Here is a 16,130-nt window from a genome sequence, read left to right on the forward strand (position 1 = left end):
GAAGAAGAGGAAGCAGGCGAACAGCTAGCTTGTTTGCGCCGTTTATCCTCGACTTTGTGCGCCTGTTTTCGTTAAAAACCGGCGCCAGCAGCGCGTGGAACGTGCTGTTTTTTTGTTTCGTGTTAGTCTTTCTGGAGCTGCGTGGGTCATCTGAGCGCGTGCAGCGGTGATTTGAGGTGAGCCCGCAGATTTTACCCCCCCTCCTTTAGCCGTCAGCTAACTGTTAGCCGGAGGTGTAAGATGAGAAACATGAGTTTTAGGTGCTAATCAGACTGCAGCAAAGACGCAGACGGACCCTCAGCGTTTCTCTCACTGCAGATCCTCTGAGCTCAGACACGGTCAAACCTGCCCTCCTGCAGCCGAGGGTGATGAAGCTCATCCAGCTGCTGCTTACACCGAGAAAACCCTCAAATAAAACTGGTAAAATTAATTAAATGAAGTGATAATTAAGGTGCAGCTGGTCGGGGGGGGGGGGGGGGGGGTAGCGGATTTCCGATTAATTTTCGGTTTTTAATTTAATTTTTTATTAGTCTTAAATGTTTATCTTTAAAATTATTTTGTTCACTGTACCAAAAGCCTGTGATAGGATGCTGAGAGAGGAACTGTGGGACTGCATGAGGAAGTCAGGAGTGTTTGAGGTGTGTGTGTGAGGGTGGATGAATGAGGACAGAGACGGTGGTGAGGTGGGGGTGGGAGTACATCAGGGATCTCCTCTGAGCCCCTTCTTCTTTGCAGGGTTGATGGAAGGGCTGACAGATGAGGGCAGGCAGGAGTCTCTGTGATGTTTGCAGACGACATCGTGATCAGTAGTGAGAGCAGGGAACAGGTGGAGGAGAGCCTGGAGAGGTGGAGGTATGCTCTGGAGAGAAGAGCAATGAAAGGATACACGTGTGAATGAGAAGGACACAGGTGGAAAGGTGAACATGCCAGGAGCAGATTGGTTTAAATACCTGGGGTCAATCATCCAAAGCAATAGACAGTGCACAAGAGAGGTGAAGAAGAGAGTGCAGGGGCGCCCGGGTGGCTCAGTGGTGGAGCAGGTGACCACATATATACGCCGTGTTGCGGTGCGGGTTCGAGTCCCGGCCTGTCGCCAGTTTGCCCGTGTGTCTTCCCCTGTATCTTCCCCCCATTTCCTGTCTCCCTCTACTATCAACGAAAGCCGATGTGGCCAAAAATGCAAAAAAAAGAGAGAGAGAGTGCAGGCAGGGTGGAGCGGGTGGAGATGAGTGTCAGTGGTGTGACAGAAGGAGAGCAGCAAGAGTGAAAATGAAGGTTTAAAGATGGTAGTGAGACCTGCTGTGATTTATGGTCTGGAGACGGCGGTGCTAAAAAAAAATGGGAGTGAGCAGGATGGATTAGAAATGAGTCCATCAGAGGGACAGCTCAGAGTCAGAGAGGCTGAGATGGTTTGGACGTCATGTGCAGAGGAGGGAGGGTGGATATATTGGATGCTGAATATAGAGCTCCCAGGCAGGAGCAAAAGACGAAGATTCATGGATGTAGTAAAGGACATGCGGAAGGTGGATGTGAGGAGGATGCTGGGATAGGGTGAGATGGAGGCAGATCTTCCACTGATGGGCAGCTGAAAGAAGAACTGTGTTTATTATCAGTTTTTTTAATCTCTTTCATTGAGGTTTGATTTCATTTTTTAAAAGAGTTTTAAAATTGTTGTGATTGTCTGTTTGTCATCGGTGATCACTCACATCTCATTTAAGATGTACCCACAATCTAGGTGATGCTAACCTAACAGCATTTAGGGATCATCAGGATATCTCCTTATCACTTGATTCCCTAAAAATCTCCCATAGTTTGATGTTAAAAAGAAAGTACACCCTCTTCAAATTTTAAGGTTTTCCGTATCAGGATAAGTCATCTGGTCTTAAAATCGTTCCAATGCAACCTCAGATGAGCAGCAATACATGACATATTACACGTCATTATTTATTTAATAAAAAAATAAATAAAAGAAGCAGTGTGTGAAAAACTAAATTCATCCTTATTGTTTCCATAGGAATTAAGAGGGTAAGGAGCAGCTTGGTAATCACATGCATTTGATTGACCATCAGGAAGCACCTCTGTAAAAAGTTTGTTGCTCTTTGCACAATGTCACAATCTTCCCAGGAGCAGACGTCCCAGCAAATTCACCCCAAGCACAGAGCATGCAGTGCTCAGAGAAACTGTAGAAACACTCAAGAGCTCCATCTTAGACTCTACAGGCCTCGGTTAGCATGTTAAAGGTTAAAGTTCATGGCAGTGCAAGTATGGTTTGTTTGGGAGGGTTGCAGGAGACAGCCTCTTCTCTCTAAAGAGAACATGGCAGCTCAGTTTAGGTTTGCTAAGCTGCAGCTGAACAAACCTCAAGACTAGGGCTGCATAAAACGATTATTTTAGTAATCGAGTATTCTATCGATTATTCCAGCGATTAATCAAGTAATCGGATAAGAAATACTTTTTTTTATTAACAGTTTATCTGCATATTTTAACTTCCGTAATGCAGTTTCTCGCCATGTGAACAAACAGCGGTGAATGGAGCAGCTACAAAGTTCTCTTTTCTTCACCTTAACACTTGCTGATCAGGTGCTTGATGAAGGACCTCCAGCTGTTTCACAGATTTAATGGTGGTTACTAAAAGAAAAAGCTGCTGTTTTGGACGCTGGAAAAACGTTTCCTTTTTCACTACTTGAGCTCACCGTCACAGCTTCGCCTCTTTGCGCTTGCGCAGTTAAAACCGCTGCCTGCTATGAGTGTTTTGAAAAACTAGTGGCTGTGGGAGCCATGGCGCATGTGTGAGTAATGGTGTAATGCTTTGTATTCACAAGCATTCTCGAAAATACGTTTCTACTGCAGGTCTATATTTAGTCACTAATAAGGGATTAAAGTATAAAAAATATTTTGAAGGAGCCCCTCGGTCCTGGGGGGCGGGCCTTCCGGTACCGAACCATCGCTAGTGCTAATGGCCCGCGCTCGCTAGCAAACCAGTTCTGGTAGCTACAGGTGAAGTAAAGACAAAAATAGCAGCTGAAATTCTCAGCGAGCACAACACACACAGACACACAGAGAGCAGTGGAGGCGTGGAAATGCATGTCAGCGACAGTTGCCACCCATCCCGTAAAGTACGGAACACGGCATGTTACGGAGCCGTATTCCACGGAGTCCCGTAACATACGGGGTTCTGTATTTTACGAGACAGGTGGCAACTCTAGTGATGATCCACTCTGTGTTAAATGAAATCCATCGCAGCGACGGAGAGCTTTTTAGAATGTGTGCTTGTGTATACGTGAGTGATTCACACTCCAGTCCAGTAGGTGGCGGTAATGCAGTTCTATGTTAGTTTGCCAGCCCCCAATAAACCCACAAAAAAACGTCAGCACTAATGCTGCTAATGCTAGTGAGGAGCACCGCTTACACCGAGACAGCTGAGCGCTGCGGAGTTTAAACGAAGCATCGACACAGTAAATTTGTGTCGATAAATTTTTAGAATCGATTTAATCGAGTTAATCGATGAATCGTTGCAGCCCTACTCAAGACATTTGGAACAAAGTCCTTTGGACAGACAAGACCAAAGTGCAGAAGTTTGTTCGTAATGCACATCAGCACAAACACCTCACTGATATCGCCATAACATAAGTCAAGAATCCTTGTAGAACGAGTCGGACAGTAAATATATTGTTATAAGTTTGGGAGCTGCGCTGTGACGGACTGAATCCTGGCTGCTCGGCCGATCGTTGTAGACGTTCAGTATCTAATCTGCGGCCTCCTTGTTGTCGGGACCTGAACGTACACGAGCATCACTGTGAACTGTTCAGATTCACGAGGCAAATAAAAAGGCCTAAAAGAGACAGCCAAGGTCTCGTAGTTCTTACTGCAGGTCTGTTCAGTTATGGTAAACTGTGTAGCCAAGTTCTTATCAATAAACATGCACAGCCCACTGCCAGCTGATTTCCCTGGTCTCCGTCAGCTCGGCTCACAGCAAATCCACACAGCTCCGAAGTATGATTACAATTCAGCCACGTTTCAGCAAAGCAGATTACGTTGCTGTGACGAAAATCCTCTTCATATTTCATGCATAGTATCACCTCCATATCACATCCATTTTATTGTTAAGGGATCTCACATTTGATAAAGTGATCACTGGAAGGGGGTGCCTCCTCCGGTTTCTAGTACCTCCTTGGGATCCTCGCCTTTTTCTTTAATCCTCCTGGTGTCCATAAGGAGAGGATCAGAAAAGCTCCAAAGATGTCGGGATTCATCGTGTCCAAGATGTAGCCAAAATACAACTTCTGAATAATCTTCTAATAATCAAACTGTACATCGGTACATATAAAAGTAGCACAGTTAAAAACCACAGGGTCAACAGCAGAAGATAACCACGCCCCTTCCTTCCCCTGGAGTGGAGGAAGTAACCGAACGTCCTCCACAACGATGTGAGAGACTGAAGTCATAAAGAAAATTACTTCACGTTATCGCAGTTAAAGGTAGTTGTACAAGTTACTGAGTCATGGGTGTACTTAGGTTTTCACACGGCTTCTACGTAAAACTTTACATCTGAAAGAGGGTGTACTTCGTCTTTTTCACTGTGACCTTATGTGTTTGTTTCACATCATCAGAAATTCTTGTCATAAAGTAAAGCAAACACGACACCGTCAGACATAGATGCTAGGAAAATGTTGATTCTTCTTCCTCCTCCACTTCCTGAACACGTGGAGTTCACTCTTTGAAGTTTTGTTTTCTCGTCCTTCACGTCACCTTTTACATCTCCTGTCTTCCCCGACACCTTCTGTCTGCAGGAAACGCCCAGAGCGTTTCTCCACAGCTCGCCATTATGTCCCACAACTACCCGTACAGACGGCCACCGTCTGACACTGACCTCAGACCCGATCCTGGATCTTACAGATCTGTGGACTACCGGCACTCCTCAGCAGACCACGACTTTTACAGGCAGCCTCAGGACTCCTTCTCCACCTCGGCCTCCACCTCCTACACTTCGTCTTCCTCGTCCAGGGGCTCTGCGCCACTGCAGTCGTCACAGGAAGGTGTTCTGAACATCCTGAGCAGCTGCGGTCTGGAGCCCGGCGATCTGGCGCTGCTGGCCGAGCTACCTGAAGATGTTCTCACTGTCGAGTCTCTGCCGCATATCCTCAGACAGATCAAATGCAAAAAAGGGACTGTCAAACCTTTCTCTTCCCGGGCTCCGTCTCCTCCCTCCTCTTCCTTCCACTCTCCCAGCTCCACCTATCGACCTGCCACGAGCAGCTCCTCCTGCTCTTCCAGAGACTGGGACCAGCTCAACCGCCCGTCTGTCCAGTACCCGTTGGACCATCTGCCACCGCCTCATCCTCCTTCAGAGCAGCTCCTGGACCGCTGGGGTAATCCGATTACTGTGAGCTCCAGCCGAACAGCCCCGCTACCATCATCTTCCTCATCGTCACCCTTGGGGTACACGGTGGACTTCCACCGTAGGCAGGGCTCCTCTGATTATGGTAAGACTGGTCCAGTTCCTTCTTACAGCCCGGGAAGACGAGAAGGAGCTCCGCCTTCTCGATTCTCCGAGGCTGGACCAGCTGATTACAGGGCAGCAGCGGCGGCTCCTCCTCCTTCCAACGAGTACAAGTCCAAATCTCATGCGAGCCGCCGTGACGTGTCTTCCACGAGGAGCAACCAGTCCTCGGCATCAATGCCTACACGGAAAGAAGCTCTGGACTTCCACGGGAAGGTCCCACCGGTGTTCCCGTACTCGTGCTCTCTATGTGATATCACTGTGCTGTCACAGAAGGTAAGTCCACCTGTCCTCGAATCTCTCTGCAGTCTGTGTGGGGGGGTGGGAGGGTCTGTATTCAGCAGCAAAGGATGATGGGAGCTGCACCTGTCCGTGAGCTCGAAGCTCCATCGAGACAGTAACGCGTTTACTTCCTGTTGCTTTTAGGTTTGGATTCAGCACGTGAGCGGCACGCAGCATGCAGATGGACAGCTCAGCCTCCTGCAGCAGTGAGTGCATTTCACATCAGCGGGAAGTCTCTATTTAACGACTTCGGGGTTTAATGAGTCTGTCCCGTCTCCTCTGCAGGTTTCCTAACTGGGACTGCCGCATGCAGACGATCCGCAGGTCAGTGCCTCAAACCTGAAACCACGTCTTCGTTTCACGGAGCTGCTCGGCACCGTCTCACATCTCTGAGCAGAAAACTGAATTTTATCAAACTGGAAACCTTTTAAATGTTTCCAAGTTTGATTTTTTTTTTTTTTAATTATTCTGAATGTAAACAAGTGAGAGAAACACAAGTTACTAAATAACATGAACGTCAATGAAGCTTGAAAATTAGGATGAATTTGTGATGTTATGACATTTAAATTATGACATTTAGAGCTCATGACACGTGAAAATAATAAAAAAGCAGAGTGAAAAATAAAATCTGTAAAATGTGCGGTATCACAAAAATTTTACTAGTTATTTATTTTAAGTTATTTGTAATAAAATTACAGAAATTTGGAAAATGTAAGAAATTTAATGACTGAAAAATATTTTTAAAAATATCTAAAATTAGATAAATTTGTAATATCATGAAAAAATATTAATAGAACTACTGATTTTTATTTAGTATAAAATTGTGGAAAAGGTTTATAAAATTGTCCAAAAAATAGTTGTTTTTTTTTATCTCAAAAGCATCAAATCAGTATGTAGATAAAATAGTTACATTTTTAGTGAATATTTAAAGAATCTGAATAACATGAAGTCTGGGGTTTTGTTGGAGGTCGTGATATTTATCAGCTTTATTTTTGATTACAGATGTTTGTTCTGTGATTGGGTTTGAGACGCGGTGTCCTCTTTTTGTCTTTTAGGGATGATAAATCGGAGAAGAAGAAGAAGGATGGAGGGAGAGCCGCCCCGGCAGCGAATCAAAGTAAACCTGCCTCATTCAGTTGTGTGTCTTTGTGTTTACAGGTTTCATATTTCTGCTTAAAATTGTTTTGTTTTTTTTCTGTTCAGCAGCATCGCAGTCAAACAGGAATTCGAAGCAGAAGAAGGTAAAGACTCGCGCATGTGTCGGAGCTCGACGAGCTTCAGGTTAGCTGCTCCTGAATCGGCTGAACGTCTTTGTGTTTGCTTCCTGTCAGGCTTTGGAGAAAGGGAAAGTGGTGTGCGTGAAGTTTCCGTCTCAGTCTGTGGATGAGACGTATCTGAGGAAACTCACAGAACCTTTTGGAAAGATCGTGAAGATCCTCATGTTCCCGTCTCTGGTGAGTCTGCGACTCCTCCATCATCACACTCATTTACATATTCGTTCACTTAAAGATGAGCATCAGCTGCCCCACCACCCCCATCGGAGGGTTGTTAAAGTCCGTTTAAAACCCCGCAGGGCTTCGTGGAGATGGGCTCGGTTGATCAGGCCAAGGACTTGGTGAAGTTTCACAGCAATTATCCTCCAACTGTGAACGGAGAGCAGATCGAGTTCAGCATCTCCGACGCCTTCAACTTTCTCCAGGTAGAAGAGAAATGCGTCCAGAGTCTCAGAAGCCCCTCTTTAGGGTTTTTATTGTGTACAAACAGTACAAAGTCCTACTCTGTCAGATGTTTGGTTATAACCAAGAACCAGTTCTTAGTCCAGTCCCTCAAAAAAACTCCAGCCTCACAAACACACAGGAGACGTGCCAACATTTAGGTAGGTGGGGCTTATGTGTTACAGCCAGGCTATATAAGGATATCCTCTCTGCGTGATGTCGTACAGATCCAAAGGTATAAAAACTGCTGCTTCGTTGTTTAACCTGATAAAGGCTCCTCACATTTCGATCCACGTCTCCTCAGAGCTCTCGGGTGGTGAGTTTCACGCCGGCTCCATCAGGAGAACACGGAAAATCAGACCTGATCAGTATCGTCAAACGCTTCGGCCCACCGCTCTACACCCTGTTCCTGCCATCTATGGTGAGGCTGAGTCTGCTAAAAATGACGCAGGAGAGGAAAGTAACTTTTTTTGGTTTTGTGTTAAATAGTTACTTTACAGGAAAACAGCTGAAAGATTTTTCAGCTTGTTATAAAACATTTAGATACAAATGTTTGAATGTGACACCATGAGAGACACTTCCTGTTTCTTCCTGTAAACCTGATGTTCTCAGACTTCTTTTACTTTCACAGCCCACACCACGCAGTTTTTCTTTTTATCACTGATAACGAAATGGATCCAATAGCTTCCCTAAAAAAGCACCTCCTTCACTGCCTCCAATTAAAAAAACAAAACGTCACCTTAAACAACGACACCCGCCAGTGAAGATCAGACACATGAAGCTCCGAGAGCTCCTCAAGGAGTAATTCTGCAGCAGCAAAGGGGTGTGTGCAAACACTGCAGAGTAATTTGATTGGTTAAAACTGATGACTCAGAAGAACGTATAAATTATTTTGAAAGAATTACTGGTCCAGTCACTGGCCCACTGATAGAGGTGTTGGCCTGCAGCTCAGAGTTGGTGGGTCTCAGAATGGGTTAAATGGCAGATAGTGAATTTGCATATGCAGCTCAATAAAGGGTATCTTACATTTATTAGTCCCATTAAAAAAAGTGGTTCTCTATGACCCACTAGGCTGCAGCATTTTAGCAATTTTAACCAGTAATGTTGCCTTTATAATGGTAGAAATTGAGGGTAGTTTGGTTGATTGGTTGGTTTCAAGTGCTGTTTGGATGTGGCATGTCTAGGTGAAAAGGTTAAAGTTCACAGATACTCTAGAACAGTGGTTCCTAAAGTGTGGGCTGGGGCCTCCTTGTGGGCTGCAGAGGTACCGCAGGTGGGCCACAGTAATAACAGAAATTATGTTTGCATAGTTACATATTTATATACATTTATTTGTTCATAAAAAGTGAATTAAAATGGTAATGTGAGGTGGATAGTTTGTGATATTACTCATTACTCTGACCTAAATTTACTGCTCTTGTATTGAAGTTTGTGTCCCCGGTGGCAAGTGGGTCACATTGGCATTAGCACTTTACATATGACTGGGTAGTTATAGCCAACAGCCTATGTTTATGTCTTTTGAATGAACACACCACTTTCTCTTATATTTTGATTAGAGTGAAGGGTCAAGATTGGGGAAGCTCCATGGGATTTTCTGGTTTTTAAGAGGGCTGCAGCACTCTTGACTTTGGGAACGGCTGCTCTAGAAGATTACAGGAAGAATTAATATCTTTTCTTTTTTGTTTGTTTTGTTATTTTAATTTCTTCAGGCATTTGTGGAGATGAAGAACACTCCTGATGCTCAGAAGCTGGTGGATTACTATCAGTCCAACACACTGAGGCTCAACGATGACTTGATCAGTGTATCCTTCTCTGGAGAATATAAGACTCTCATGTGAGTTTGAACGACCCAGTGGGAAGCTAATCAGCTGATTCCCATCCAGGGATTACTTATTGGTAATAATGGTCCTGTTCTCGTCTGCTCTGTCCTGTAGGCGAGTTTCAAAAGCCAAAAGGTACGAAGAAGAGAACGAAGGTACGAATAAGAGTTCCACCAAGAGGACAAGGAGCTCGAGTCGAGACAGAGACAAATCAAAAGAAAACAAGAAAAGAAGGTCCAGATCCAGAGACAAGTCCAGCAAAGAGGAACGGACCAGGTCCAGGTCCAAAGATAAATCAAAAGAAAAATCCAGCAGTGAGGCCAAAACTACGTCTAGATCCCAAGAAAAGTCAGACAGAAAAAGGAAGAGCAGAACCCGGTCCAGGTCCAAAGATAAGTCCAATAGTGAGAAACGGACCAGGACCAGGTCTAAGTCAGGGTCCAGAGACAGAACAAGAGAAAAATCCACCAGGGAAAGCAAGACCAAGTCCCAAGAAAAGAAGAGTGGAAGCAGATCCAGGTCCAGAGACAAATCAAGAGAAAAGTCCAACAAAGACCAGAAGATCAGGTCCACATCCAAAGCCAACTCCAGCAAAGAGAGCAAAACCAGGTCTACCACAAGCAAAGAAAGAAAAAGCAGAAGCAGATCCAGATCCATGGACAAATCCAGCAGAGATCAGAAATCAAGGGCTAGACAGAGATCCACCAGCATGTCCTCCAGGCAGGATGGAGAAAAGACAGCAGATCCAGAGAAACCCGGTAAGAAAACACAACATGACACCTGAACTGGTCAGTCAAGACAGGCTGGTGTTTTGGTAGAAAGTGATTCATAAATCTTCTTCGCTACACAGAGTCCTCGTCCAAAGATGAACCAGCTCCTCTTGAAGACTCTAAACCTGAAGTTTTAGACAAACAGCAGGAGGAGGAGGAAGCAGCGTGAGTTCATCGTGTTTGTTAAAATCACCTGTCAGTCAAAACTAAAAAGGTTCAAAATTTAAAGATGCTGCTTTGAACTTCAGGTTGCCTGGAGAGGAGAGCGACATCGAGGGGATGGAGGTGATCGCTGAGGATGGGGAGAATCTGAAGGATGAAGATGTGGAGGCTCTGCAAGAGGAAGAGAAAATCACGAGTGCTGCAGAGATAGCACCTGAAAAAGGTAGAAATACCAGCTGAGCTGTCACAGAAAAGCTGCCTTTAAAGAAAAAAGGAAACATGACTTTTTTAACTCCTTTACAGATGAAGCGGAGGAGGTGGCAGGTGGAGAGCCTGACAATCAGGAGAACCCTGTAATGGAGGAGAAGGAGGAAGAGGAGGAAGAGTCAAGGGAAGCAACAGAGACTCAGGAGGAATCGGTAAAGACTTTTAGTGAAACATGTTAGTGTGGACACATTTTTAGCTGTTTCAGAGAAAAAGTTGAGCTACTGTCAGAACGTCGGCACTGTCTGTTCCACAAAACTTGAACATTGGCCATAACTCAAGAACGATGTGACCGAGGATGTGCACATTCACATCATAGATCCAAGGTCTCTCACAGCTCCAGGGATTCTTTGTATAGCAGGAAGCCCCTTTGAGCTCCGTTTTTCCTCTTCATCCCCCTCGCTTTCTCGCTTGTTGCCATTTAGCCTTCTGTAGCCCCGCAAAATCAAGCATGAACATGACTGTCGTGAGATCGTGCGTGCACATTGTGAACAAAACTGTCCGTGCCCAGTGGTAGATTGCAAATTGCGGTGAAATAATACTTTAGTGCAGCAATCTAGGCAGAGATAAAAAATCAGAGTCTGGCATCGGTGACGGGGCAGCGTGTGTGTAGTGATAGCAAAGACTTCTAATAGTAAACCAGTGAAATTCTCAGCCCGACCACTGGCTAGAACGCTGTGTTTAAGCTACAAAGTGGGAAAAAAGTGATTTATTTCACGGTGTTTTTCAGGAGGACTTCCCTGTAAACCTGGAGAACTGCATCACTCTGGATGAGCTGGGAGAAGACGAGTCTGACGACCAAGGTAGACCTGCAAGAAATTAGCAGCATGTTTGGCTGCGTTTTAAAGCTCACTCTTCGTTTGCTGATATGCTTCCTGTCTGGTTTTGTTGCAGAGGGAGAATCGGCAGATGAACCAAAGGTAAGTGTTACTATTAATATAATTAAATTTTCATCTGATATGTTTCTGGTTAATTGGGTTTTCTTTCCTTGCTTGCAGTCAACATCCAGATCCAGCAGAGTTTTTTACTTCTGCCACCTGCCAGCTCATTATGCTCTCTTTGACTTCTTCAAACTGTTGAGAAATTTTGGGAGGGTGGTGCGCTATTACCTCATTGGCAACCGACGAGAGGTCAGTAAGAATAGAAGATGACAAGAAGCTTAATTTTATTTTTTTTTAAGCCCAAAAGTTAGAAAATTACTGTCACAGAAATCAATTGAACAGATGTTAGAAGATGTATCTCAGTAAATTAACATCTGATATACAGTGAGGAGCTTACATATAAAATGAATGCAGGCGATGCGCTATGAGGAGGTAAAGAGTTTTCTTTTTTATCAGTCGTGGAGCTGAAACAGACCTTAGAACAAAGGGTTCAATAAGTGGTGAAGAGGATGATCAGGATACATTAATATACACCCATTCATCACAGCCACAGTCATTTTGATGACCTCTGCATCAGCTGATGGAGGAATCCAAACAGTGTGATTTAAACTGGTTCCAAACACCAACAGCAATAATGAATATAATCACTGTTCTCCTCCTGGGGCTTAATCAGCTCACCGAGTCCATCCATCCTGTTGTCTTAACACCTCACATGATGAAAACAAAGGACTTTATCAGGCGATAAGGTCATTGAAATAAAAGAACGCGGTTGACTTAGTTTTCTAGATCTGTTCTTTTAGACCAGAGGTCCCCAACCTTTTTTGAGCCACGGGCCGGTTTAGTGTTAGAAAATATTTCCAGGACCGGCCTTTAAGGTGTGGCAGATAAATACGCCACAACGCTCTCTGGTCGCCATGGTAACGTTTAAACATGCCTTCAAAATAAGATACACCTCAAAAACATGCATACAGTAGAAATCTCCTCAGTCGGGTTTAAATGGAATTTCATCCAGCTTAAAAAAAAAATCCGTCATAAGTGTAAGTCAGATAAAATCCGTTTCTTCAACATATCCGACAGTTTGGGGTCTAAAATCGATTTTTTTGCTGCAGTTGCTCCTGCTCCATCTCTGGATTTGGTTCTGCAAGTTTTATAATCTCATATTTTTGCTTGTAAGTGCGAGCTTGTAGCTTACCTCCTGCTGCCATGATTGTCTCCGGTGAAATGAACTCATACAGACACTAAAGCGTCTCCAGGCGTTGTTAGTGTGTGTAGTTGTGCATGAACGAGCCGATGTAGGCGGACGGGAGCTGAGGAGGGCTTTAGCGCTAAAGTCATCCGACTTATGGATCACATTTAATTGTAAATGTACTAAAATGGGAGCAGATTTTTCATCCGAGGTAGGTGAATATCTGACTTATTTAGGTGATGATTTTATTGTAGTTAACTTCAGGAAAAATCAGGACCTGCAGAAGCCATCCGACTAGAGCGAAAATCCGATTTGTGCAATTTCAACTGAGGCGACTTTTACTGTAAAGCACATGAAAAATACAACTCACCATAATGCTGAATCAGAGTGCACTCTGAGCTTGTTTCTCTGCTGCTCGTTTCTGCTAGCCTGTGGGTTGGCTGGGTTCAGCATCACCAATACAAGCTTTGATTTCACAGGAGAGGCTGCAGAGCCGCGGTGCTGTGCGCCGGAGAGTCAGCTTGATGGCTGGGTCCGCCTCACTGCTGTCCCCGTGCTGCTAAATAAAAATGTAAATGGACGGGTTCCTATATGGCGCTTTTCTGCTCTTGTTGAGCACTCAAATATTTAAACGAGCGTAACGTAGGTCAACCAACCTATTTCGTTAGACGGGTACGGGAACCAGCGAAGCTTGTGGGTTTAATTTTAGCGGTGACTATCACGTGACCGAGACAAGCGTCTTGACGGACGTCGAGAGAGTCACAGACAGATGTAACGGAGAGAATCCGCCAATTTTTCAAAATAAAACACCGTTCAGCCTCAGATAAGGAAAACGGAAATAATATAACTTATTTAGTCTTTATGCGCGGCCCAGTACCAAGTGACCCACGGCCTGGTACCGGTCCAGGGGTTGGGGACCTCTGTTTTAGACAACAAAAAATCTACAAAAATGCTGTAATGGCCAGGAGAAAGTTTAAAAAAAAGTAGGATGGGCAAGTTGATTGTCCAGGTCTTACATTTCTGTCAGTAACCTGTTTTCACATTAAAGGACGTGTTTGAGGTAACTGACATAATGAAAAAAAGAGGACGCTGGTGGTGCCGGATCATTCCTCTTTATTTCAGCCTGCTGAATTTCCCATTGTTTGTATTTGATTTAGCCACAGTCACGGCTACGTAGATCACACTGATCCTTACAGTCAAACTGAGGCCTGAACAAACTGTAGAGGTCGGTGGATTCTCGGCCTTTGGGGATGTTTTCATACTCTATTTCTGTGTTTCAGGGTTTCATCGAGATGTCGAGTTCTTCAGCGGCCCTGAAAGCTGTCGAAGAGCTCACCAGCAACCCAGCCATCCACAACTGCCCCAAACTCATCACCCACATTTCCGCCAAATACTACAGGCTTGACAACGGGTCAGAAGCTACCTCTTCACAATAGCTGGTTTCCTTCTCTGTGAGCTTTCAGGACATTCATGCTTTACCTCTTTCCTTCAGGTGGGTCGTTCACTCGGACGGCAGCGACGACGAGAAGAATCGAAGCAGCAGCAAGAAGAATGAAAAACAGAGCAAATCCAAGTTGTCGGATCAGGATGAGAATGACCGGAGTTCTAAAGGGAGGAAGGAGTCTCTGAAGAAGACATCAGAGAAATCCGGCAAAAAGACCCCGGAGAAAGAGGTAGCATCTAAAAAGACTCCAGAAAGGGAATCATCGGGGAAAAAGACCTCGAAGAAAGAAAAGGACCCTAAAAACACCTTGGAAAACAAATTCAGTGGCAGAAAGACTCCAGAGAAAGAGTCACCATCTAAAAAAACCTCAGATAAGGATTCTGTGTCTGCCTCCAAAAAGACTCCGGAGAAAGAGTCCAAGTCCAAAAAGACTCCAAAGAAGGAATCGTCGGAGGAACGGACTCCAGAAAAGGACCTTAAAAACAGCTCGGAGAAGGAATCTGCTGACAGACTGACTCCTGAGAAAGGGCCGTCGTATGACAAGATCCCAGAAAACGAGATGGTGGAACCAAAAGGGACTCCTGAGAAAAACTCGGTGCCTCTGACGACCCTGAAGACAGAACCAGAGGAAGAAAACATTCAACAAAATGAGGAGCTGGTGGCTGGTGAAGGTCCAGAGGAAGAAAAAACAAAAGGAGCAGCTGAAGATCACTTCAGAAAGAAAACACCAAAGGCAGAGAAGCAGGAGGAGCAGGAAACATTGATGGAAGTTTGTGCAGAAGCGGGACCAGATGGGGAAGACACAGAGAGGCCAAATCCACCAGACACCTCCACAGACCCTCCAAAAGCACAACGTGAACAGGTATGACTGAAGAGCTGAAGGTGCTGTGATTCCAGGCCGGCTGCAGCTCATCCGAAATTTTAGATTCCTCAGGATAATATCCATCCATCAACTGCCTTATTAGTCAATGAATGGTTTAAAATCATCAGAAAACTACTGAACAAATGTTTTTGAGGAAATCCAAACTGGCACCTGCAGATATCGCACTTCCTGCCGTCTGTTTCCTCGTGTTTTAGCTTTAAAATATCTGAAATGTTGAATCAGCTGTTAAAATAGCTCCTGCTGATTATTTTTTCTGCCGCTAATGATTCATTTCAGTATCGGTTTGGTTTGAAAACAGTGAGACCGAAGTTCAGAGCCACTAAATGTTTGAAAATTCCCAAATATTCCCGGTGTGTTGCTTGGATTTAAAAAGCTGCAGCCCTGAAATTTCTCTCATCCGTCCAGCTGTTCTCTTCCTCTTATCCAGTTCAGGATCGTGGGGGGCTGTAGCCTGACCCAGGTACCATGGGGCGAGAGGCAGGGTACACCTGGACAGGTTGGCAGCCTGTTGCAGGTTTAACCTGACCCCACTGACTGCATGCCTTTGGACTGTGGGAGGAACCTGGAGAGAACATGCAAGCTCCAGATGGGGGATTTGAACCCAGGATATTCTTGCTGTGAGGCAGCAGTGCTAACCACTGCCCCTGAAACATTTCATTTCATCTCATGTTGATTAAAAGTTTCTGTCCGATAAATAAATCGACCGACTAATCATTTAAATTTAATGGGAAGCCGATAAAAACACCTTGTAAATGACAGAAATTCACTTACGGTCAAAAATAAATGAAGATCTGTTCTAAAGTGGGCCAACAAGGCTAAGAGTGCAGGATTAAAGCTCATGATTGATCTGTGATCCATTTTTAGGAGGTGGAGCCACAGGCTGGTCCTGCAGAGGGCGCCACTGAACCTCAGAAACCCACCAAACCTGTTGGTAAGAACACCTTTGAGGGTCTTTGTAACCCTGGGCGTGATAACTATTTTTGTTGTTTCCTGGCAGATAAAAGTGTGGAGGTGGTGGTGCGTTCACTGATGCTTCTCTGCATTCGTTCTGCAGGGACGGAGTTCGTGCGACCGGTCGTCGGTTATTTCTGTAACCTGTGTCAGCTGATCTTTGCTGATGAGGACGAAGCCAAACAGCAGCACTGCAGCAGCCCGACGCATTACAACAAATACCAGGCGAGCTAAAGGAATCAGAGGTTTTAATGTTCATTTGAGTTTAGCCG

General features: G+C 44.9%; 1 protein-coding gene across 5 annotated transcripts in view; it reads left to right on the forward strand.

Moving 5' to 3' along the window:
* matr3l1.1 (matrin 3-like 1.1) overlaps window positions 1-16,130 on the forward strand; it is a 16,723-nt gene continuing 593 nt past the window's right edge. Inside the window, exons 1-22 of one of the 5 annotated variants that reach the window (XM_030739211.1) lie at window positions 1-176; window positions 319-420; window positions 4,791-5,776; window positions 5,927-5,988; window positions 6,068-6,106; window positions 6,838-6,899; window positions 6,986-7,023; window positions 7,114-7,236; window positions 7,356-7,481; window positions 7,802-7,918; window positions 9,207-9,331; window positions 9,432-10,075; window positions 10,168-10,252; window positions 10,336-10,472; window positions 10,553-10,668; window positions 11,244-11,316; window positions 11,408-11,433; window positions 11,512-11,643; window positions 13,861-13,991; window positions 14,073-14,886; window positions 15,772-15,838; window positions 15,962-16,083. In XM_030739211.1, coding sequence (XP_030595071.1) covers window positions 369-420; window positions 4,791-5,776; window positions 5,927-5,988; window positions 6,068-6,106; window positions 6,838-6,899; window positions 6,986-7,023; window positions 7,114-7,236; window positions 7,356-7,481; window positions 7,802-7,918; window positions 9,207-9,331; window positions 9,432-10,075; window positions 10,168-10,252; window positions 10,336-10,472; window positions 10,553-10,668; window positions 11,244-11,316; window positions 11,408-11,433; window positions 11,512-11,643; window positions 13,861-13,991; window positions 14,073-14,886; window positions 15,772-15,838; window positions 15,962-16,083 — 4,077 coding nt within the window. In that variant the 5' untranslated portion in view covers window positions 1-176; window positions 319-368. Of the gene's footprint in view, window positions 177-318; window positions 421-831; window positions 853-4,790; window positions 5,777-5,926; window positions 5,989-6,067; window positions 6,107-6,837; window positions 6,900-6,985; window positions 7,024-7,113; window positions 7,237-7,355; window positions 7,482-7,801; window positions 7,919-9,206; window positions 9,332-9,431; window positions 10,076-10,167; window positions 10,253-10,335; window positions 10,473-10,552; window positions 10,669-11,243; window positions 11,317-11,407; window positions 11,434-11,511; window positions 11,644-13,860; window positions 13,992-14,072; window positions 14,887-15,771; window positions 15,839-15,961; window positions 16,084-16,130 lie in introns of those variants that run through there. The other 4 variants (XM_030739212.1, XM_030739213.1, XM_030739214.1 and 1 more) reach the window with 4 other exon arrangements.

This window comes from Archocentrus centrarchus, chromosome 10, assembly GCF_007364275.1.
Source record: "Archocentrus centrarchus isolate MPI-CPG fArcCen1 chromosome 10, fArcCen1, whole genome shotgun sequence".
In the NCBI taxonomy this organism is placed as follows: Eukaryota; Metazoa; Chordata; class Actinopteri; order Cichliformes; family Cichlidae; genus Archocentrus; species Archocentrus centrarchus.